Below are 23,380 nucleotides of genomic sequence, written 5' to 3' on the forward strand. Positions count from 1 at the left end.
GTCAGAAGTCACATCATTTCTGTAAATTGGGAAGTAACTGTAATACATCAAGTCACCTCTGTCTCTTGTTACCAGGACTTTTTAAAATGAATGGTGCAACATGGAAAGAGGCCCTACACAAGAGTTTAGCTTTGAGCTCAATATGCGATGATCCTTTCAGCCATGACATCTCTGACATGGGAAACCAGGGAATTTGATTAGAAAATGGTGAAGGATTTTCTTTTCAGTTAGAAACTGGATTTGTGTAACATAGTGGTGAAAACCCCCCAAAGAAAGCAGCATATGATCAGTCGCTATATTGCATTTAATACAAACGTCCTTCGTGTATCCTTTGAATACAGAACAGATCATTTCTGATATCTATGAGTAAACCCAACCAGCACGTGTCCCAAAAGACCCCACAGTGTTTTTATCTGGCTTTTCCCTGACAGTTAGTGGACACTGACAGATGTGTGCTGAATATGAAAGGAAACAAAAGAACTAAAGAAGGTTTGCAGTGTTAAAAACAAGAACTACATGAAGGTTGTTTCATCCTGCTGTAACTTATGACAGAAGCATCTTTTGTTTATTTTTTTATTTATTTACACAAAGACAGATGTTGAAATAACAGGAGTAACAGTTTAATTCAATTGAAATCAGTCCAATCGTCTATAATGAAATTATTGTTTTTCATTAGTTGGCAAAAGATGGGGGTTGTTGACAGCAATTCAGTGAATGCAACAGGGGAGGACGCCAGTTTGGATGGAGGGGAATCAGCAGGACAGATGAGATTTTGTTTAGGAGTCGAGTAGTTGTGTGAATGAGGAGAGGAGAGCACATTAGACTGCTGAGAGACGGGGAGGTAGTCAAGCACTGACCACATGTCTTCTTGGATTTCAGCAAAACAGATGGGCTCATCTCGGTCTTGAAATAATTCAACTCGGGGTTGAACTGATGCAGTTTGAGAGGCATCTACAGGAGAGGCAGGGGTGGGTGAGGGCTGCTGAGACTGCGCAGTGATGGGGAGGGGGTCAAGCTCTTCCAGCACTGACAGCAGTTCTTCCTCACTGTCTGCGACAAAGGCTTCCTCTGTCTGGAACTGAAGGGCTGCAACAGGGGAGTCCAATGAGGTGTCCTCAGGGAAATTCATGTGAGAGGCAGGGGAGACCTGATTTTCTTGACAGAGAGGTGTGTAGGGTGATGCCTGTGTGTTTGGCAGTTGCAAACACACTGGCTGCTGGCGAGGCACGCTGCTGTCATCTGGCTTTGTCTGTGGCTGCTCATGTGGCTCTGTCAGAAATGAATGAGAAGAAGAAGATGGCTGTGACTCAGCTGGCCTCATACACAAGTTGTTGGCTTGTTGAACTTCTTCTTCATGTACAGATGCAGATTCTGCAACGCAAACAAAAATACATTAAGTCTTCTTTTTTTCAACACATTTTTGTTTCGTTTTCATCACATTTCTTATGTAAGATGCTGTGATACCAAGAAATCTTCTTTCACCTTTTCTAAGTCTGATTCTCTTCCTCTTCTTGCCCTGAAAACAAACACAGAGTTTTCATTAGCTGATACAAACTCTGTGCAGTGACTGTTTCATCATTCAGTGCAGTGATGCACACATGTAGGAACTTCATGTTGGCACTTTGGACATACATAGTTTTCTTTGGTCGACCAGGCTGGATGCTCTTTGGCATGATTCTGTCTTTCTGTTTCAGCCTGCTTGAAATATCTGGCTTTCTGGTCGTTTGAAAGCGACTTCCACTGTGGACAGAAGATCATAAGAACACACTGTGAGCACTGCTACTACACATAACTACAGGACAGCTGGGACACATGCAAAAACATGAGCAGACAACATTAACAGATGCATAAATGTATGCAGAGTTACACACTTACTCTCTGTCCCACCACTGCATTTACGGCTGCACTTCCAGGGATGTTGAGTTCAGCAATGACCTTTGGCCTCTGCTCTTTGAGATAGAGCATGAAGGCATTTGGCGGCTTCTTGACGTATGGCCCATCTTCATCCTGCTGGGCTGGGCACTTTCTTTTTCTTCAGGAATAAAACACAGAGTAAGAGCACATGTTAGCACTGTGTACAACTGTGAGGGAAGCAGTTCAAAAACACGAGACAAGCTGTAAAACTGAATGAAATCAGGCACCATTAATGGATCATTACAATAATTCCTGCAGACATCTGCAAACAAATGACAGATACTTGCAGATCAGTGAACCAAAGCAGCAGAGCAAACTTAGTTTGGAGTGGAGGTGTTAGGTGGAGGAGCAGGAGTGACATAATCATACATCTGTACACCGTTCCTACACAGATGAAGGGAGACAGATATGAGATAACAGGAAGAAGTTATGAATATAGAGATGTTCAGCAGCTGTGTTCACTCCAGTGTTTGTGTGTTTTACGTACAGTACTCCAACAGGACGCAGGTTCTGGAGCACACAAAACACACAACAGGTGATGAGACAAGCTGCAATACTATCATCTATCCACTAGGTGGAAGAATTGATCAGTAGAAAGAGGAGATGTGCTCAAAACGACATTCATACATAGATTTATTCTTCTTAGTTAGTCTTAAGAATTAGGATTCACTGACAGTGAAGAAGTTTCAGACGTGCACTCGCGTTTCCCCTTTTGCCTTTTCCTGCTCCAGCCAAGTCCTCCGCCTGCTCTACATCTCTCCTATTACCTTTTATTACGCTTGCACTCATGCCTTTGCCTTTCACCACTTCAAAACTGCGCCTTCTTCAATATTACCTTCATATGCTCTCTTTGCTTTTCGCCTTCCTCACTACACTAAGTACCATTTTTTTAACGCTGTGTACTCACTCTTGCTAAGTACATGTGAACAGATCTTGAAGAAAAAAAACAAAACAAAACATACTTTTCTTTTCTCTTCTGATACTATTGAATGATCCTAACAGAAAAAAACAGAGTTAACACTGACTTAATAAAAAAGTGTTATATTTTATCTCAGATAAACTAGTCAGTGTTTATTAGTGTTTGCTCAACTAGAAGTCTTCATAGTAGCATCCACACATCAAGTCTTTAAACAAATAATGAAAGGATAATGAAAGAAAGTTTAATGTGAAATTACTGAATTATATGAAATGCCAGAGTGTTTTTCTTTAAACTACTTGGGACACTGCCTTTTAGTGATGTCACTAAAAGGCAAGGTTCTAATGTTGTGTTGCCATAGACTCCGGAGTTTACTTTTAAAGCTCACTTACAGAACTGACTTATACAGCTTAGTTAGAAAAGTCAAGCATCCAGACATTTGAAGGACTATTCACTCATTAAGGTGACATTTTCTATTTTAAAAGTTCTCAAAAAATTAAGATGAAAAAGGAAACAAGAAAAGTTACGACTGAGGCAGATAAGAAAGATCCAGGAGATCAAAGTAAGTAAAAAAAAAATAAAAAAAAAAAAATCCCCCAAATAACAGAATGTACATTTCTAACAATGTTGAGGCTCTGTGTATAAAATGATTCATTTTTAGAGGATTTAAATCCTGGTTTTGATTGAAACTAACCTGAGTGCAACATGTCTAATCAAAGAAAGGTTACTGGGGCACTTTGTCTTTTGGTAAAATAATGTGACAAGTTTATTCTTGGACTGAGCAGTGAAAACAGAGCAACAAGTGTCATCAGTATCTAGACTTAGTAGACCTAGTATGGACTCGTGTTGGTGTGTTTTTTTATCAAAAGGATAAACTTGTTGTTATATTGTAAGCAATACTAATTTAAAATTCAATGACATCAAAATCCTTCTAGTCCTGATGTCGAGCGCTCTTTTTCACTAATGTGTTGTTGTTGTTGTTGTTGTTTATAGATTGTAAGAGCAGGATGGCTAAAAGAAAGGCCAGTCCTGAAAAAACGACCCCCATAAAAAGAAGGAGGGTCACTGAGCAGGCTGGTCCTTCCACCAGCTCAGATGCTCATGTGGTCGGGGGAGTTAAGCGAAAGGTCCAACAAGATGAAGCGGGGACAACCAATACAGCAAAGAAGCGTAAACTTCTTGAGCATGTGAGCGGTGACAAGGGGCAGGCATCTTCCTGGTTGGACACTGGTAAAGGTAGGCTAATTAGTTGAGTGAGGGGTAGATTAAGTGTACATCTGGTTGCTAGTTTGAAGATATTAGTGTTTGGGAGATATTTGTGTCTATTATCTAATAAGCTGACGTGCTTTTGGTGTTTTCCACATCTGCAGACTGCAGCATAGAGATTTCAGAGAGCTGCAGTAAAAACAAAAAGGCTGGCAAAAGGAAAGCTGCGGGAGACACCAGGGACCCACCTAAGAAAAAGAACGTGGACCAGGACAAAACCAAAACCGTTGCCAAAAAGTCAGTGGCTGAACAGAAACGTAAGTAGCAAGCAGCTTAGCTTTTATATTCAGGTGAAGAGCAAAATGAACATTTAGGGTACAGCAGAGAGTAATTTGTGTGACAGCTGTAGTAAAACCCAATTTGTGTTTGTCTGTTTAGGTGACTTCCAAGCGAGATACGTGGAGGAGCACCGGCTTGGAGAAGGAGGCTGTGGAGCAGTGTTTGCTGGCTACCGCATAAAGGATCATTTACCAGTAAGTGTTCAGATGGTGGTAGTAAGACAGGCAGTAATGCAGATAAGGGATAATATCGTAAGCTGAGATGTATGCTGTTTTACACCTTTAATGATGTCATACTGAGGAAATGCTCATCAATGCCCTGTGTCTTTTAGGTGGCCATCAAACACATCCCAAAGGGGAAAGTGTACTGCAAAGTGAAGGTAAATGTGCAAGACTTGAATTGTTTTTACATTAGTGGATTGCATGCAGCGTTCACCTGTGGAACGTCTGTGCCTCATCATCCACTTTGTTGAAATATTTCAGGATGATAACGGGAAGAATGTGTCAGTGGAAGTTGCCATCATGCTGAAGCTTGCAGCTGAAGCAGATGGATCAGTGGAAACATCAGCCCCAGTGTCTCTGTTGGAGTGGTTTGACTTTGGCAGAGAGCTGATCCTGGTGATGGAGAGACCTGTCCCCGCTGTGGACCTGGATAAATACATAGAAGAAAATGGAGGATTTTTGCCAGAGGACAAGGCCAAGGCAAGTTGACTTGCCTTAGAAGAGTCTTAGACTGTACATCATTCAATCAAAGCACAGAGTATTAGAGAAACATTAACCCATTGATTGATTATTGTCTTTTTCATCGTTTCCAGGTAGGGCTGGGCTATATCATACCATTCACGGTAATACCGGTGTAATTTTGGGCAACGATAGGAAAATGAAATATCGCGCTAGAATAGGTAAAACGCGCATGCGCAGTGCCTATGTTTACATACGCAGATGGTGGTGACGCAGAAAGAGAAGAGCAAAAGTGGATCGTTGAATGAAACGGATGAACCAGAACTGGTTTGTAAAAATGCTGCAACTTTAGTGGTGTGGAACTGGTTTAGCTTTCGTCCGTCAGATACACAACAAAGCACGATTTTTGGTAGCGCATGCTAGCGGGCCGCCGTTATTACCGTGTTGTTTGGAAAATACGGCACACTTAAAATCAATCCTTTGATTTTTCTGAAACTCGACAGTGCCCCTTATAATCCCGTGTGCCTTATGTATGAATTCTGGTTGTGTTTACTGACCTCAAAACGATTTTATGTACACGGCGACTTTGCTAAGCTACAAAGCCGCACCGCTCGATGGATTGTCGGAGCATTACGGCTATCGTAGGCAGGCGCCTCGCGGAGTGATACGTACTGCACCTCAACGTGATATTACCGTATTGTGTGTGAATAACCTCTTTTTAAGCTTTGTGGATATTTTACATGGTTATGCTGAGGATATGTCGGCCAATTTCCACTGGAAATGCCTTTTGGTTAAACTGTCAGCAAGGAATTTGCATTTGCACTGTTACATTTTTATATAACTTTAATGCACATAAAAAAACAGCTGCTTGTTTAAGTGAAAATACATTTATGGGGTTTTTTGCACTAATAAAGTTGTGGAGTTGTAAAGTATTTTGTCTAGTGTCAGTTATATCGTCAGTTATATCGTTATCGCAACTTTTCAAATGTATATCGTGATAAATATTTTTGGTCATATCGCCCTGCTCTGATTCCAGGTCATTCTGAAGCAGCTGGTTGATGCTGCGAAGCACCTGGAGGATAAACACATCTTTCACCGGGACATCAAGAGTGAGAACATTCTAATTGAGACCGGCTCAGATGTACCGCGTGTTCGTATCATCGACTTTGGACTGAGCTGCTTTGTTAAGGAGCAGTCGCAGTACCGCGTCTTCTATGGTAACATATTCTGCTCTTGCTCTTCACAGATGTCACAATTTTCGCCTTTTGTTTTAGAAGAAATTGCAATTGTGTCTGTTTATTAGGTACAGAAATTTACTCCCCTCCCGAGTGGTACGGGCGCAGTTGCTACAGGTGTGGACCCACCACGGTATGGCAAATGGGAGTGGTTCTGTACGAAGCGCTTCATGCCGGGGACTTTAACACCACGAGCTTCCTCAAAAAGCGCCTGAAATTCAAAAGACATCTGTCCAAAAGTAAGAAAACGTCACACTTCAAGACTGATTGATGGCTTGGACCACTGGAACTATCATCTTCATGTTTTTTCTCTTTCCTTTCTTTCCAGACTGCCGGGATTTCTTGGACGCCTGTTTAACCAAAGTCCCGGAGACGCGGCCGACGCTGGAGGAGCTACAGCATCACACTTGGCTGAGATAAGGCTATCACACACACACACAAACACACACAATTCAGACGTTATCATTTATGTGTGATGTATGAATTACCTTTCTTTTTTTCAGGAAATAATTTTTTTTAATTGGCCCACTTTAAATTTCAGTGTTTTGGAATTCCTGTAACCCCCCCCAGCCATCCCAGGAAAGGGGATCTCTCTTTGAATGGGCTTTCCCGAGGTTTCTTCCCGTCAGTCTGGCCCCCCCAGGGGAGTTTTTCCTCGTCTTCATAGAGAGCTTGGGCTGGCTCAGGAGCTCCATCAAAACTGTCTTTATTTAATTACTCTAATGTAATCATATACTTTAAAGTAATCAAATAAAAGACAGTAAAAATCTGAAGACTTGAAGTAAACTTCCATTAAAATAAAACTTGTTTAATTCATCTTTGCTGAGGATACTGTGTTATTACTATTTCAAGGATTATGTCAGAACACCGGATACTGGTACCCATCCCTACCCATCACTAGGGAACAGAACAAACCAGACATCAATTACAACAAAAATGACACTGACCCAGCCAGCATGACTCGTCTGCCTTAAGAAATGTTTAGCAATATTACAAATTGGGTGATATGCCTTAAAGTAGCTTCTCATGTGTTCAGCATTGTCAAAGGCTACATTTTAATTAAAACCACAATCTAGTAATGTTCTGTCTTTAACCTTCCTAATTTGTTTTTTGTCCTAACCTAACACTAAATTGCCAGTGAAAACAAAAGTTACATAAATAAAGAAGCGTAAAGAAAATTACGGTCTTTTTTATTGTAACAGTTTACCAGTGTACAGTTTGGTTTGTGACATATCTATCTAATAGACTCCAATTTGTGCATGTAAATGGAGAGTCCTCTTCACACACTGAGGTTAATTATGGAGTTCCACAGGGTTCAGTGCTAGGACCAATTCTGTTTACATTATACATGTTTCCCCTAGGCAGCATCATTAGAAGACATAGCATAAATTTTCACTGCTATGCAGATGACACCCAGCTCTATCTGTCCATGAAGCCAGATAACACACACCAATGAGTTACACTGCAGGAATGTCTTAAAGACTTAAAGACCTGGATGGCCGCTAACTTTCTGCTTTTTTTTTTTTTTTTTTCCCCCTCTAAATGTTTTTTCTGTTAGGAAACTTTCTGCTTCTTAATTCAGATCAAACTGAGGTTATTGTACTCGGCCCTGAAAAGTTTAGAAATATGGTATCTAACCAGATTCTTACTCTAGATGGCGTTACCTTGGCCTCCAGTAACGCTGTGAGGAACCTTGGAGTCATTTTTGACCAGGACATGTCCTTCAACGCACATATTAAACAAATATGTAAGACTGCGTTCTTCCATTTGCGCAACATCTCTAAAATTAGAAATATCCTGTCTCAGAGTGACGCTGAAAAACTAGTTCATGCATTTATTGTGTGAATGTGTGTGTGAATGGGTGGATGACTGGATATGTAAAGCGCTTTGGGGTCCTTAGGGACTAGTAAAGCGCTATATAAATACAGGGCATTTACCATTTATTACGTCCAGGCTGGACGACTGTAATTCATTATTATCAGGATGTCCAAAAAACTCACTGAAAAGCCTTCAGCTAATCCAAAATGCTGCAGCAAGAGTCCTGACAGGGACTAGAAAGAGAGAGCAGATTTCTCCTGTTAAATCCAGAATTGAATTCAAAATCCTGCTCCTCACATACAAGGTCTTAAATAATCAGGCCCCATCTTATCTTAATGACCTTGTAGTACCATATCACCCTATTAGAGCACTTCGCTCTCGCTCTGCAGGCCTACTTGTTGTTCCTAGAGTATTTAAAAGTAGAATGGGAGGGAGAGCCTTCAGTTTTCAGGCCCCTCTTCTGTGGAACCAGCTTCCAGTTTGGATTCAGGAGACAGACACTATCTCTACTTTTAAGATTAGGCTTAAAACTTTCCTTTTTGCTAAAGCATATAGTTAGGGCTGGACCAGGTGACCCTGAATCCTCCCTTAGTTATGCTGCAATAGACGTAGGCTGCCGGGGATTCCCATGATGCATTGAGTTTTTCCTTTCCAGTCTCCTTTCTCACTCAGTATGAGTTAATAGACCTCTCTGCATTGAATCATATCTGTTATTAACCTCTGTCTCTCTTCCACAGCATGTCTTTATCCTGTCTTCATTCTCTCACCCCAACCGGTCGCAGAAGATGGCCCCGCCCCTCCCTGAGCCTGGTTCTGCTGGAGGTTTCTTCCTGTTAAAAGGGAGTTTTTCCTTCCCACTGTCGCCAAAGTGCTTGCTCATAGGGGGTCATATGATTGTTGGGTTTTTCTCTGTATCTATGAAGCGCCTTGAGGTGACTTTTGTTGTGATTTGGCGCTATATAAATAAAATTGAATTGAATTGAATTGAATTATCTGAGGAAGAAGCAGAGTTGGTTTGTTTCCAGCTGAAATCATCCAGGCTCAGGAATTTGAATCGATCCACATCATTTCTGCTTGAACTAGAGAACATGAGTGTCGACTTACATTTGGTCTGTGAGACACATGTCATAGTGACAGTATTTGGGTTAATATGGCATTACTCACCCTGGTCGCATTTCTTCAATATCAGGCACCAAGTTCAGGAACTCGTTCTTTTGCAGCCCGCGCAAGGTAGGAGGTCTCCAGAGTGGGAACCATCGGGAAGTTTTCACAGTCTGAGCAGGAGGGACTGGAGGCACGTGAGCTGTTCTCAGGGGTCCTTTAACACAAATCACACCAAGTTAGAATCAAATGGATAACCTGTCAATAACCGTTTGCAGATCGAGGTCAATGTTCCTAAAAATATGTTTACTTCTGGCCCATGGAGCCACAGCGCGAGTCCGACAGAGAGGGGCAGGTAGAGGAAGGGGTGAGGGTGGCACTGCTGAAGCTCGTCACGGATGGATCACGTCCGATCGGTGAGATGAGAGAAAGCTGAAGTGAAACAACAGCAGGATGAGGTAGACGTCAATATAGGAACTCCCTGATGTGACACAGAAAGGCTATTTTTTTATTTCTTTGTATTATTTCTCACCTTGCAGTCACTGATGCTGTTCACCAGCTGGTTGTATTCAGTATTGAAGGTGTGTGTCAGAAGGCGCAGGCACTACAACACAACAGGAACAAGACCGATCAGCTCCGAGCAGAGAAGGAAGAAGGCAGCAACAAGAACGCCCACTAAGCCCACGTTTTTCTCACCTTGGTGGCCAGCTCCTTCTCACGCTTTCAAAGGTGGTGCTGGAGATCTGCGAGGAGGCGGAGGTGGACGTGGACAGAGTGCTGGAGCTCACGCTGGGGGACAGAGACTCACTCAGGGACTTGGTGGTGGGAGCTGTTCCCACGGGAGCCGCCTCTCCCAGAAGGTGACGGGTCTTTTCCACCTGGAAGAAAGATGGGGGCTAATGTGAGGTAGGGAGAAGAGGGGACGTTAGTCATGTAAAGGCCATAGGTGAGGGTAGGGACGTAGATCGACCGGTAAATTGAGGGCTTCGCTTTTACACTCAGCTCCCTCTCCACCACGACGGACCGGTGCAGCGTCCGCATTACTGCAGCTGCAGCCCCAATCCGTCTGTCGATCTCCGGCTCCCTTCTCCCATCACTCGCGAACAAGACCCCGAGATACTTGAACTCCTCCACTTGGGGCAGGAACTCATCCCCGACTCATCCTATATTTCCGTTTTTATATTTCTAATGTTTGCCTTGTTTTCTTCACTGTCTAGTCTGCCTCTGTCTTGCCTGTATGGATGCATTTACACCGAAATGTCCCCAACAAAGGATGTTTTAATTCACCACTATTCCAGTGAAACACGAGTCTCCCATCTTCCTGCTACCAGTCTGGAGTTTTTGTTCACCAAAGCACACACCAACTTCATACTGACGGACAGATCACTGCCCTTTTGCCGCCTTGTCTGACCGTGTTTTGTGGCTGTGGTTCACTTCACCTCACTCTTCCCCATTCTTGTCATTAAATCAGGCTGTTCTGCAACCATGGCAGCCATTCACTCTATGGCTCTATTCATGGTGTATTTTACCCCTTCACCAAAGGCCGTTCTCGTTTCCAACATTATATTTGCAGTGTTCGTCTATCTATCAATATCTGCGGAGTATTTTTTTTAACGAGTATCCCATTTTCTAAAGCACAGCATGTAAAGGGTAGCTCGGTTAGCAGGATGCTAGCATGTAGCGCTTAGTGAGACACGCCTCAGACGAGTTGAGCAAAGACCCCGTCTGTGTACTTTATACGTGAGCAACGGATTTAAATAAAATTAAGGTTTCAAAAGACAAACTTGAAGATAAAAAAATATATATATACTCACCGGAGAGCCGCCAGGGTTTGCCGCTGCCATCTTGGCGCTCCTAAATTCAAAACTGCCTCTGCAGTCAGGCAGGGGAGGCGTGGAAATTGTCTTTGAGTTAGTCAAACGTTTTCCTTAGTTCGAGTAGATGATAAAAAAAAAAAAAATAATAAATGGGATTTTAAGTAGGACTAGGCGTTCTGTAATGATCTCTATTTAGGAGAAAAACTTAATCACTCACCTTTAAACAGCTCTCTTTTAGGAGACACACTGCTGGCTAACGGTGTCATGTGATCAAACAGCGTAATTTAATTGGCTGAGAGCCACTCGACTCGATCTGGTGCTGATTGCTCTGGCTTGGGTCATTAAAGTTCATCACTTTTGCAGTTGAATTTTTGCAGGTGAATTTTTGCAGGTGAATTTTTTTCAGGTGAATTTTTGCAGGTGAATTTTTTTCAGGTGAATTTTTGCAGGTGAATTTTTTGCAGGTGAATTTTTGCAGGTGAATATTTTTGCAGGGAAATTTGGAGGATAAAAATTCAGTGTCATAAATTCAATGTCTAAAAATACTTGAATTCTGATGATACTATATTTCTTCCATAGGAACAACATCGGAGATCTCTGTCCAGAAGAGCGCAGTCCTGGGAACAGCTAAGATACTGCGCAGGACCCTCAAGCTCCCAGGCCTCTGGTAGAGGACCCGAGCTTGAAGGATAAACCGCCCGCAGGGGCGTGCTGGGTGTTATATATATATATATATATGAATGATAGACTGCTTGTTAAGATTTCTGAGCTTTACAAATATTTTCTTCTAAACATCAACTTGGTAGCTTGGATGTGTTGTCATCTATCAGTGCTGTCCCCATGCATACAGCCGCTGCTGGTACTGTGTACATTTTTGCTCCTCTGTCCAAATATGCATAAAATGACAAATGAAACTTAACATTTTCTAATATTATTCCTTTAATCTTCTGTCTCTAGGTGTTTGTGTATCCACCCAGCCATCCATTTTCTTTCACTTATCCAGGGCTGGGTCATGGGGACAGCAGCCTAAGCAGAGAAGCCTACACTTCCCTTTCCCCGGTCACTTCCTCCAGGTTATCCAGGGGAACACCAAGGCATTCCCAGGCCAGCTGAGAGATATAATCTCTCCAGCGTGCCCTGGTCCAGTGTTCTGCCACTGGGACAAAAATCACGTTGTTTCTCCTGTATCTGAGGTTCAACTAGCAGGCTGCTGTGTGGGTTAAAAATAAGAGAAAAAGAAAGGGTGCACAGAGAGATAAGGAGAAAAACTATAGAAGAGAGCACAATTTAATTCAATGACATGCAGTGGTGGCATGTGATGAAGAGAATGGTAAATAGATGCTCACCCCTGCCATAGTAACATAATTAAGGGATGAATCAAGGTCACTCGATCCATCTCTAAGTATATGATTTTTTTTTTTAAAGGAAAGTTCAACTGCTAATCTTAACCTGACCTGATCATTCAGGACTTAGAAATGTCTAGAAGGATTCTAAATTCAATGCATGAAGTACAGCACAGATTTGGCTGCACCTCTTAGTTTTAATGTAAAATGAATGAACCAGAACAATATAACATGGATATATTTAATGACAAGCAACCATAGAACTAGAGGGTTTATTTCCATCTACATGTTTAGTTTACCAGATTTTATGTTATACATTTTAGACAATTACAAAAATAGCTTAAATCTTTTACAACCAAATACCCAACCAAAAAAGAGCAAACAAAAACATTCTCACAAAGTTAAGCTAACACTGTGGTAAAAGAGTTGCTAAAACAAACTCTATCCTGACATGGCGCCATTTACTCATTTAGCCATAAAAAAGACACTGATAGAATCTGCGAAAGAAATCAAGGCACATATGTAATGTGGCAGATAACTACCAGCTTTCCCAATGAAACAAAACCCAAACCTGCGTTTTAAACCATTCTACATAACTGCAACCTCAACACACATTTGATCATGATTCCCAAAGAAAGTTCGTTTTAGCTTAATGTGATGCCTTTTCTTTTAGTTTTTTGAGTATGTGTTATTTAAGTTAACATATTTTTCTACTGATACAGAAATTGTTTTGTGTTTTAAGTGATGCAACTTTGCAGGTACAATGTAAAAGACTTCATGCAAAATGATAATAAACAAAAGGTGATATGAGGTTTGTTACAGCTTCTTATCTGAGGCTTAAACAGGAAATATTCTGTTGGAAGACTGCTTAACAAATTTATTAAACCACCACCTGGTGTCAGGTTTATGTCACAGCTGCCCCAAATTAACAGTATTGGTCATAACCAAAATCATTTTCTTATGTTTCTGTACTGGTTAATCCACCAGTTTAATACAACTACCTTATGTAAATAATATTTTTAATACTAAAATATAATTTCTGTTGTTGTCCAGTGTGCCAGCTTAAATTTGGATAGAAAAAAAACATGAATTCAGTTTGTATTTGCCTAATAAACAAACATTATATATATATTTTTTATATTTTTAAACACATTTTTAAGAGATTTCTAAAATATTTATGATTTTTAATGACAGGTAGTCTAATAAATTTGTTAATTACTGGATCTGCAGCCTAAACCATACTCGAACATAACGTGAGCCTGGTTATAGGACATTAAGATATTTATAATTACAAGAAAGTCAGCATTACAAATGTACTGTTGTAATATAAAATCCATTTGAAATATTACAGCATTAGTTGAAAATGTTTAGCAGCCTCTGTGGTGATGGGTTAATAGTACTGAAGACAACTAACCAGTGTAACCTGTAGATTGCCAAAAATGATTAACCTGAAAATGTATTTTGCCTTTCAAAAAGATCATTACTGAGTAATTTTAATACTGCATTACAAATATCAATGCGTAGACAACTTTAACATCACTTTCCATTAATACGTATATGTTTGCATATATTGATCCTATGCATTATCAGTCCTGTGTATAGTGTCCAAGCCAACACAGATTACCATTTCACCATTTGTTTTACAGTTCTTTAAAAAGGTGTGCATTTGTGCGTGTCTGTGTTTTATTTGAACAGTACACAAAAGTATTTAAGCACCAATAAATGAGTAAGTCTGAGGAAAATGTATTACAAAAACCACAACAAACTAGTTGAAGTCATCTGACTGCAAAGACTTTAGAACCACTGTGCTGAGATGTTGCTGAATGAAAAAGAAACTACCGCCAAAACAACTGCTGTGTGCATGTTTGATTAAAGGTTTCTTCTTTAGAGCGTTAGTCCTGCATTCCATGACTAATATTGATTCAAAGCTATCTAACAAACAACAAACATTTAAGTCAGCAGCAAGGACTTCTACTGTTGTCCAGGAAAGACTGGCAGCAATAATTAAACATCTTTTCCTTTCTTTCTGTGACTAAACTATAACAATCAGTCAAAACGCATCAAGATTGGCAAACATTTGTCAAGCAACTGAAACACTGGTTTATCATGAATACTGTTAATGGTTCCTTCAAATCTGACCTTAAAGTTTCACTACCTAGTCATCTCACAATCATGGTAATGCACAGGAATGCAAAAATGAAACTGGCGATAGGTAAAAATATACCATAATAAAACAAAACGGCACAAGTCATCATAAACGTCAGCCGTAAAAAAGTGGACTAACATTTCTGAGTGGCTTGTTCATTTAAAAAATGCTTATTGTATGTAAAAATCAATGCACTTTGAGGTTTCAATGAGGGACCACAAGTCATACAAGCTGATAGCATGTTATACAAAACTGTTATGATCATGCATTAGTGAAAACTTACTTACTGACTTAAGATTAATTTAAGAGATCACCATAACATGTTCAAACTATCTGCACAGAAAATCCTTCCTTATGTGCCAGTGACATCATTGACTCTCAGAAAACCTCAAGCCTTTACAAAACATCAGAAGCAGGTTCATCTTTCCCTCTGAGGTGAATGTGGAAACGCAGTGTTTGCGTCCTCTTGGAGAGATTCCATGTCGGAGGATGTGAGAGTTCGGTTTGACACAGGGGCATTACATGGCCGGCTCTGCTGCAAAAAGCAAATCAGCCCCTTGTGATTTCTGCGTGTCTACGTGTCCTTACTCCAACCGGGCCCCGCACCGTTTCAGGGCTGAGAGAGACGCTTGCGTTTGAGCTTCTGCCTTGCCATTTCCTCCTTTCAAAACAAAAACAGAGAGAGGACAAGAGAGTACTGACAACACACTCTTGCATCCGCCGCGAAATAACGTCCATCTCTTCAAGCATCCATCCTGTGAGAATGGACGAGTGCGCACACGACAATCAGGCAACAAGGCAGGCTTTGTTAGTTAGGCACTCCTCTACTCCAACAATGGCATCTGGACTGTCCTCCAAACTAAGAGTCTCACGGCCACGTCACGTCAGTCTCTTCAAAAGCACGGCTGCTTTCACAACAACAACACCGGATCTCGAGTTTAAACATTTTTTTTTAATACTGTAGACCCAAATATGTCCTTGTTCTCAAAGTCTCAATATATTATATAATAGGATTTTATAAAAAAGGAAAAAAGGGAGTAGGGTTGTTGGCATAGTATTCTGTTGCAATATATACCACATCAATATGTACAGATTCCATGCTGCTGGTTAGTAATCACTGCAAAAGAAGAAAAAATGGACTGATTAGTGCGGAAGAATTAAAATGAGCAAATAACTACTGCATTCAGATATTCATGCACTGCAATTACAAAATCGCACACAGGCTGTAATATACTTACAAAATGCTCCTGTGTCAAATAAGCCAACAAATATGAATTCAATTGAATAATACTAAGCATGTGTTTTGACTTTGTTAGCCATTCCCCCAGAGCACTCTCTGCTGTATCAAAATCATTTGGAAATGATTTCATAAGTTAATAAAATGATTAAAAAAAACATGTTCGAAATTTTAACACTCACCTTGTGCCAGCAGCCCGGTATGGGTAGCCCGTCACGTCCCTGCAAGGTGAAAACAGAAGTTAAAAAAAGCGTGAAAATGTCCAGCGATGCATGCTTCCCTGCATCTGAAGAATTTGCACGCTGCTGATTTTAATGTCGGTTGGTGTGCCTTCACGGTCAGGCGTGTTATATTAAAAATCAAATTTTACTTTTGTTTTGATTTTAAGTCATATGTTACTCTAATAAATCCAGATTTCTAAGTACCACATTACTTTTATTATCACATTTAAAATGAACATTTCGATATTTGGAGAAATACTTGGATAACACGATGGTCGATCTGTTAAATAAGAGGTACAGTCAGCAGTCCAGTTAACTTAGCTTCGCTTTGGATAGGTGCACTATCTTGACAGTACTGGGACACACCTCTTTATCTCTGAAAAGATGTGTGATAAAATGCACCTATCCATGCAATCTGCTTTTAGAAATATTTGGTCATTGCAAAGAGCTTGCTGAGTCAGTTCATGCAATATCTTCATCAACTATAAATGGTATTATTGTAAAGTGGAATTATTTAGGAACTATGACAACTTGACCAGAAAGTGTCAGACCATATAAAGTTAGTTACTGAGTGCTGTGCTGCATAGCACATAAAAGTTTCCTCAGTAAGTGCAGAGCTCCAAACCTCTGGCATTAACATCAGCACAGAAACTGTGCACCAGGAACTTCCTGCCATGGGTTTCCATGGCCATGTAGTGTATATGCTAGATGTTTCCTTCTATTACTAGTCTCCAAGCAAAACGATGCCAACCAGCTACAGTAATATTCTAAGAACTGTACCATGTCTCATATGTAACTCGTTGTCAGCATTTACCAAATGTCTGTCTGTGGTTCTGATTTTGCACAATCCTTCATACTGACGAAACTATTAATTACTATTATTTTCTTGATTACACCTGCTTTTTCCTCTTCTGTTTTCTTCTTTGCAATCAAGTATAGTAAGTAGTTCTGCATTTCTGGAACTTGGCATTGTGTGTATATTTCACAAATTCATAGCAAGCTTTACGTTTTTTTGGCTTGATCGGGCCTAGACAGTTTTGCTGTTTATTATCTGTGAACGCCTTTCTTTATTATTATTGTTATTAAGCCACACCCACATGAACAATGTGTTGGTAAATGTCAGTTTATATGTTTCAGAGTTGGGACCAATTGGACCCCCCCCCCCCCTCCAAAAGACCAAAATTTAAAGAAGCGTTTAAACAGTCAATAACAGCATCAGTTACAGTGATCAGAGAGAAGTGGGGAAAAGAAGCAAAGATACTGTACCAGAGGACAGGGGCCCTCAGGGCCAGAAGGAGGAAGAGGAGGAGTTGCAGGAGAAGAAACCGCTGCCTTCACAGACTGCTCTTTAGACTCATCGCACCCCTGTTAGCAGGAGCCGAGTAGACATTTAAAGCATGGAAGAACAAGTTCAGAAAAGCAGTTAAAGGGGGAAACAGAGATAAGATATATGCTAAGTGTTTTTAAACTAAAAAGCTAGAGGAAAGTGGGAGTAAGTAAATGAGCATTGCTGCAAAGCCTTTGTGTGTACATGTGTGGGGGAGACATACCACAGGACAAGGCTGGTCCAGACCCGGAGGACCTTGTTCACCCTTCTGGCCCTTTAGACCTCTCTTCCCTACTGTTCCTCTGTCACCCTGGGAGTGATGAGGACAACAGTTAAACAAATTCATACACTTATCACATGCAGCTAATGAAGACAGCCCATTCATACACTGGAAATAGTTTAAGCAGTTTAAGTCAGTCATTATTGTTGCTATGTTAAAAAACTGAAGGAGGAAGATGCGATAAGCTGGAGGAGAACTGAGGATCTGTTTGGACTTACCTTGTCTCCTTTTTCGCCTCGATCACCTTTTTCTCCCCTCAGGCCTGGGAAACCCTGGATACAAAACCACAATCCATAAGGGAACTTATTACCCAATATATGTCAGACTTTATTTAAACTGAAGATACTGTGATAAAATAATGTCAACATGTATAGTTCTTCTTAGTAAGAAACTCACATCAAGTCCAGGCTCTCCTAGTCTTCCCTGCAAATACACATTGAGAAAGATTTTTTTAAAAAATAATGAATAAACCAGCAACGAACAACAGATCTATTAAACACTTTTATGGAGGTTGTTGTGTCCTTACTTTCTCTCCCTTGGCACCAGGAAGGCCCACTAAGCCCGGAGACCCAGGTGGACCTTGGAGGCCATCTGATCCCTGCAGTAAAAGCACACATTCATCACTGCATCATGTCCAGTTCTTGAGCCATGACCAACACATTAGAATAATAATAAAGCCCATTATCACTTACTCTGGATCCAGGAGGACCACTGTCTCCCTTCTCTCCCTTTATCCCCACTCCTGGTTCACCCTGCATTACAGCAAAGCCACACTGAGTACAAGACAATGCATCATACAGCTGCCATCCGCCTCCATCACATACAGATAAACGAGCTTACCTTAGGACCAGGCATTCCATGCAGCCCCTGTAGGACATTGTGTGATGTGAGTCTTTGCAAACTACAGACCTGACTGGACTTGTTTTATCTGAAATGATATAAAGTTATGCTGCAGGTACTCACCATGGATCCAGGGTGCCCAGGTATTCCCGGTGGGCCTGGTGGGCCAGGTGGGCCTGGCTGGGAAATCATCTGAACCTTTAGCACCAATGAAAAAGTGGAAACAAGAAGAGAAGCATATAAATTAAGTGAAAAAAGTGGTTAAGAGTTTCTCAGCTAAATTCAAAACTTTGTATAGTCGTTCCTCAAAGTAACCAGAGAATTTCAGACTGTTTCATGTGTTTACTTCTTTAGATTCTCACTCATTTCCAAAATGAAAATCAATTGGAAAGAACTTAAAACTAGAGTAAAATCTACATCAATGAGTGTGAACATTATTCAGTTCTTTAAAGCAATGAAGCAGATGGTTCAAAACATGCAAATAACAAATAAATAACAATATATTTCCCTTTAAACTGTCTGTTTGGAGGTGCAGCAATCTGTAATGAACGTCAGAGGATTCATGTATTTCATACTCATACTAACCAAGTTGTCATCTAGTCTGCAGTCGCCTTTTTCTCCTTTCTGTCCATCCATACCCTGAGCCACAAAGAGCAGGATTAACTTTCAGCTGTTTTTAAAGTTGTCACCATTGTGTTATTAGCGAAATAGAGTCACTGTCGCTACTTACAGTAGGCCCAGAGAGACCCATCTCGCCTTTCTCTCCTCTCATGCCGGGAGGTCCTGTCTCACCCATGTCACCTTTGAGTCCCTGGAGATGAAGAAGAGATTAATAAGGCAGATGATGCTAAACGTCCCACTGACTACTATATGAAGTAGTGAAAGAAAAGGAGCATGCGTCTGGGTGTAATATACTCTCTTTGTCGCTTTACCTTCTCCCCGTCAACTCCTGCTGGTCCAGGTAACCCGAGCTCACCCTGATGCAGAACAAAAAGAGGGAAGATGCACTCGGTGGACTAATATATCTGACTTTGTCTACAAAATCAGGCTTAGCATGTTTTGGGTATTTATCAAACAATAAATATCAGCCAATCACAGCTGTATGGCTTACCTTTTCCCCTGCAGGTCCTGGAGGTCCTGGTGGTCCAGGTGGCCCCTGGAGAAAAACAGGCAGAATAAAAGAAATGAGCACAAAGCTTTGTTGCATGACCTGTGTTAGACTAAATTAACCTAGCAGCAACTGATTTTCTGGTTTAGCTGATTACAGCTAGTCACCGACTTTGTGTGTCACTTGCTGCCGGGCTGGCGTGCTAACAACAGCTGCCTCTCTTGGTGGATAAAATTGCTCGTGCGAGCTGTGAGACCAAACTCAAACAGATCAAACCAAGACCTGAAAGCAACTATAAAGCTGTGGGGAGCTAAGGAGGTCTTTCTCTTACAAATAGTCATATGCATCATATAAAAATATGACACTATAACGGCTTTAATTAGAGCTGCAATTTTCAGACAGTCCCTTAGACATCTTCTGCATTTTTTATCTGCTCACTCTCACACTGTTTATCACAGTGAGGCTGGTAACTCATTATAAAAGGCCCAAATCGTGAACACAAAACGCTATAATTCACAATGTGGGCCTGACAGTAAACAAGTCCAAAACCTTCCTTCATTCCTTTTTGCTGATCACAACCAACTTGAAGCAATTTTTATCTTACAGAGATTGTAAAAGAGCTCTGAATGTGGTCTGTGCTACACAATAGCCTGGCACGGCTCTCTGTGATTGTCTGAATGATGGGACTGCTGGAGAAAACATTCATGTGACTTTATGTAACCCTAATGATGAATGAAGAATGGCGTGCATATATGTAATAGGCCATATTCTTCCCATGCAGCTCTGCCGTTATGCTATGAGTGATAGCTCTTGTAAATCACTCCACTTAATCTTTATATTCACAATGCTACACTTGTTATTCCTCCTTGTAAAGGCTCCGGTCATCTTGAAGCAATAAAAAGGAAAAAAGCCAAGTCGCCTCCCAGAGGTGTACGATTAATTTTCCAGTTTCTAACTTGTTGTTCGTTCTCAGCTTTTAAAGCCATGGAAAATGATGTTTACAAGCAACTATTTGATCCCAGACACTCCATCACTGGAAAGTGAATGCTATTCATCTGCAAAATGACTGACAGTGACAAACAACCCATCTTAGCATTGTTTTAAACCAAATTCATCATCACCTAACATTTCACAACAAGCACATGAAACGCTGCTTTTCACACAAACAAGCGATCAACTCACAAGGTGGGTGGCCAGTGAGCGCTACCTGCTCCGTGGAGCCCTGCGTGTGAATTTGTGCCAACTAATTCGCAATGGCAAATAGCTTCCGATAAGATCTCGGGTCCATGCTTTCACCAATCCCTTTGCAACATTCTTATATTGCTTGTATTGATTGTTGCATGCAGGAGCTCAGCTCCAGGGGGACCTGGTTCATAATTGTTTTAAATCAAATGCATGCTCCACTTCTCAGAGAGCCATCTGCCAGTAGCACGTACTGCGGTGTACAGCAGGATCAAAGAAGCTGGTGTCTGAAGAGAGTGATGTGAGACTGTGTTGACAGTGAGGCGCTCCCTTCTCTATGTGCTAGCACAAAGTAAAACACACCATGCTGCCCTGTAGCAGGTTTCAAACACATACTTTTCACATACATGCCATAAAAACACAGAAGGCTTTTGATTTTTCTGCATAATTAATCAAAGCTCTTTAGGCTGCATGTCATCTGATAGCACAGCGGTGCTTTATTTGTAAGGGCTGTGCTTTTTTTTCTGTCCCAAACAAATACACAAGAGACTCTGGAAAACTGAGACACTCAGTAATGCTCTTTAGATGTGGCCCCTAGAGTGACATCCAATACATATGAAGTCCAACACTCTTTGTTGAGGGCATCTACAAACACAAACAAAACCCATTAGCAAGAGAAAGCGGGCGATGCAGTAAATACACAAGAGATGCTTAGATGCAAATCTGTGCATTGGTGTTAGTTACTGGTCACACCGCCAAAAACATGCAGCAACAGCAGCAGCAGATTACCGAAACACTGATGGTGTTGATGGCCTGTCGAGGAGAAATGGCGACATGTTTAGTTTTTGGTTTCTTTTTACCACACTGCCAGCTCTGGTGTTATTTACTTATTTACTTGTTTTGAAAAGCTCTGCCTCAATCCTTATGTGGAATTCAGTCATAAGCGGCTGAATGAATCGGGTGTCGCTGACACCGACACTTGAATATGACTCACCTGCAAAGCATCTAGAAGCTTCCCATTGAAGTCGATGATGTCTGAAGCACCCGGGGTGCCCTTCTCACCAGGAAAACCCTGAGGCAGAAAAAATAATAATGTAGGAATATTTTATATAAATGTAGAGATGCATAGATGGCTCAGCATAATAGCAGAAGGACAGAGTTGGCCCTTAAGCATAACAAATAACATACCATGGCTCCCTGTAGTCCTTGCTCTCCTCTTTCTCCTTTGTCACCCTGTTTGCACCATGAACACCATATTATGGTAAAACTCTTTCATAGCATAATTGTTAGCATTATTATTGATCATTATTATTTCAAAAACAATTTCAGATATGTTTCTTACCTTTAATCCTGGAAGTCCATCCATGCCTCGCTCTCCTTTTACTGCATTCCCAGGCTCGCCCTGTTTAAATGCACATTAAAGGTTAGAAACATACTTAAAATCATCCATGTCAGAGACATGAGAGTGGTAGAGTAAAGCTCGGCTTTACCTTTTGCCCCGGGACACCCTGTTGTGGATAACCAGGCTGCCCATCTTCTCCCTAGCAATTCAAAAGAGCCATTAAATGCAGAGAGAGCTACATATCTGGCTATATTAAAACAGCTTTTGAGCCCTTTGATGGCAACACTTCAGTTAAGATCAATAGTTTGTTAGCAGTCTTACCGGCCTCCCAGGCAGTCCCTGTGGCCCCTGAGGTGGAAATATATAAAAAAAATAAATTATGAATTTTTCAGACAGTCAAATTATTCCGACTAAAAAGACTCCAACAGCAAAAGCCAAATTGCTTCAGCTGTAAACCAAACAAAATGCGAAACAAACTCTTAAAGCTTAGTGTGAACTCTGCTCACCTCAGCTCCATCGCGACCAGGAAAACCCTGAAAGGACAGAGGAGACATTTAATGAGGTGAATCTACTTCAGGAACATGAATCTTTTTGGCCACTAGATGTCACTTTTCAATAAGGCATTCAAGGCAGTCTGTAGACTTCAGCTCCTTCAGCACGAGCTGGACTGTTTAGAGAATAATTACAGGAAATGGATGAATGATGAGCAGAGAAAAATAACAAAGACAGATGCTTCAATACAGGCCACAACTGGTTACCTAATGCATGGATAAGCAGGAAAATTCTGAAAATTATGCTCTTTTGGCCTTTCCAACAGCCAGATGTAAACCCAACTTCGGTCTAACTTGTTGGACAGCGGTGTTCCCGTGTCAGCAGTGATGATCAATCTTATGGCGTGTCGACCTCCCCAAAAAGGGTTCAAGAGACTTGCAAAATGCCCCTTAAGTATGCATTAAGAGAGTTTTCTTTCTTTGCTTTGACGCCCATTCATACAAAAGAAGACTAAACAAGTTTTATTCTGTTTGCAGTTGGATTTGAATTTGAAGCCTTCAAACTGAAGTCTGTGTTTGATGAGTGTTAAGCCAGTGAGCACAAACTTCTATCCATCAATGAGCTAACATATTTTTTATTTAGCTAAAAAGATCTTTTTTAGCGACTGTCTGCGACAGCCAGGTGGAAGCAGCTAAACATCTGCTATGAAGTCATTCATGGCGGAGACAGCTTAGAGGGCTCTTGTGCAAGAGCCTCTCTCCATTGCTTCCTCACACACAGATACACACACTACTATCAAGTAGTTGTGTTTACTTGATCAGCCAGTGGACCCTAAT

The 23,380-nt window shown here is 41.0% G+C and overlaps 3 protein-coding genes across 9 annotated transcripts in view; 1 reads left to right on the forward strand and 2 right to left on the reverse strand.

The window, feature by feature from the left end:
- Positions 1-12: 12 nt before the first annotated feature.
- Positions 13-11,538, reverse strand: LOC112435753 (uncharacterized). Of its 7 annotated transcripts, none has more exons than XM_076873203.1 (7): positions 11,244-11,538; positions 11,024-11,081; positions 9,906-10,105; positions 1,876-2,032; positions 1,633-1,740; positions 1,483-1,516; positions 13-1,371 (listed from the first exon to the last, which is right to left on the reverse strand). In XM_076873203.1, exons 2-7 carry the CDS (start codon positions 11,051-11,053, stop codon positions 626-628), a joined length of 1,275 nt encoding a protein of 424 aa, XP_076729318.1. In that variant the 5' UTR covers positions 11,054-11,081; positions 11,244-11,538; the 3' UTR covers positions 13-625. The 7 variants fall into 7 exon arrangements, with proteins under 7 accessions (XP_076729318.1, XP_076729330.1, XP_076729311.1 ...); XM_076873215.1 differs by having other exon boundaries at positions 9,906-10,087; positions 11,244-11,537; XM_076873196.1 differs by having other exon boundaries at positions 11,024-11,136; positions 11,244-11,537.
- Positions 3,162-7,111, forward strand: LOC112435752 (serine/threonine-protein kinase pim-1-like). The gene is made up of 9 exons (XM_024804745.2): positions 3,162-3,392; positions 3,824-4,066; positions 4,201-4,353; positions 4,475-4,569; positions 4,707-4,754; positions 4,858-5,076; positions 6,092-6,272; positions 6,359-6,529; positions 6,619-7,111. The coding sequence occupies exons 1-9, from the start codon at positions 3,332-3,334 to the stop codon at positions 6,708-6,710; spliced, it is 1,263 nt and encodes a 420-aa protein (XP_024660513.1). The 5' UTR covers positions 3,162-3,331; the 3' UTR covers positions 6,711-7,111.
- A 1,058-nt stretch (positions 11,539-12,596) lies between the features above and the next one.
- Positions 12,597-23,380, reverse strand: part of col23a1a (collagen type XXIII alpha 1 chain a) — a 129,924-nt gene continuing 119,140 nt past the window's right edge. The window contains exons 12-32 of the mRNA XM_076877317.1: positions 22,559-22,585; positions 22,374-22,400; positions 22,201-22,251; positions 22,053-22,112; positions 21,899-21,943; positions 21,705-21,782; positions 21,500-21,523; positions 19,532-19,576; positions 19,353-19,397; positions 19,151-19,231; positions 19,006-19,059; positions 18,544-18,618; positions 18,421-18,447; positions 18,273-18,332; positions 18,107-18,178; positions 17,977-18,003; positions 17,799-17,852; positions 17,524-17,610; positions 17,240-17,338; positions 15,935-15,973; positions 12,597-15,176 (exon numbers count right to left, since the gene is read on the reverse strand). Coding sequence (XP_076733432.1) covers positions 15,126-15,176; positions 15,935-15,973; positions 17,240-17,338; positions 17,524-17,610; positions 17,799-17,852; positions 17,977-18,003; positions 18,107-18,178; positions 18,273-18,332; positions 18,421-18,447; positions 18,544-18,618; positions 19,006-19,059; positions 19,151-19,231; positions 19,353-19,397; positions 19,532-19,576; positions 21,500-21,523; positions 21,705-21,782; positions 21,899-21,943; positions 22,053-22,112; positions 22,201-22,251; positions 22,374-22,400; positions 22,559-22,585 — 1,128 coding nt within the window. The 3' untranslated portion in view covers positions 12,597-15,125. The remainder of the gene's footprint in view (positions 15,177-15,934; positions 15,974-17,239; positions 17,339-17,523; positions 17,611-17,798; positions 17,853-17,976; positions 18,004-18,106; positions 18,179-18,272; positions 18,333-18,420; positions 18,448-18,543; positions 18,619-19,005; positions 19,060-19,150; positions 19,232-19,352; positions 19,398-19,531; positions 19,577-21,499; positions 21,524-21,704; positions 21,783-21,898; positions 21,944-22,052; positions 22,113-22,200; positions 22,252-22,373; positions 22,401-22,558; positions 22,586-23,380) is intronic.

The sequence above is a fragment of the Maylandia zebra genome, linkage group LG2 (genome assembly GCF_041146795.1).
Source record: "Maylandia zebra isolate NMK-2024a linkage group LG2, Mzebra_GT3a, whole genome shotgun sequence".
NCBI lineage: Eukaryota > Metazoa > Chordata > Actinopteri > Cichliformes > Cichlidae > Maylandia > Maylandia zebra.

Coding starts and splice junctions, on each gene's coding strand:
- LOC112435752 (XM_024804745.2), top strand. CDS start 3,332: ATGAAAAAGGAAACAAGAAAAGTTACGACTGAGGCAGATAAGAAAGAT. Junction 4,067..4,200: donor CTGGTTGGACACTGGTAAAG/GTAGGCTAATTA, acceptor CCACATCTGCAG/ACTGCAGCATAGAGATTTCA. Junction 6,273..6,358: donor GCAGTACCGCGTCTTCTATG/GTAACATATTCT, acceptor TCTGTTTATTAG/GTACAGAAATTTACTCCCCT.
- LOC112435753 (XM_076873196.1), bottom strand. CDS start 11,292: ATGACACCGTTAGCCAGCAGTGTGTCTCCTAAAAGAGAGCTGTTTAAA. Junction 10,106..11,023: donor CAAACCCTGGCGGCTCTCCG/GTGAGTATATAT, acceptor ACCTCACATTAG/CCCCCATCTTTCTTCCAGGT. Junction 1,741..1,875: donor ATGCAGTGGTGGGACAGAGA/GTAAGTGTGTAA, acceptor TTCTGTCCACAG/TGGAAGTCGCTTTCAAACGA.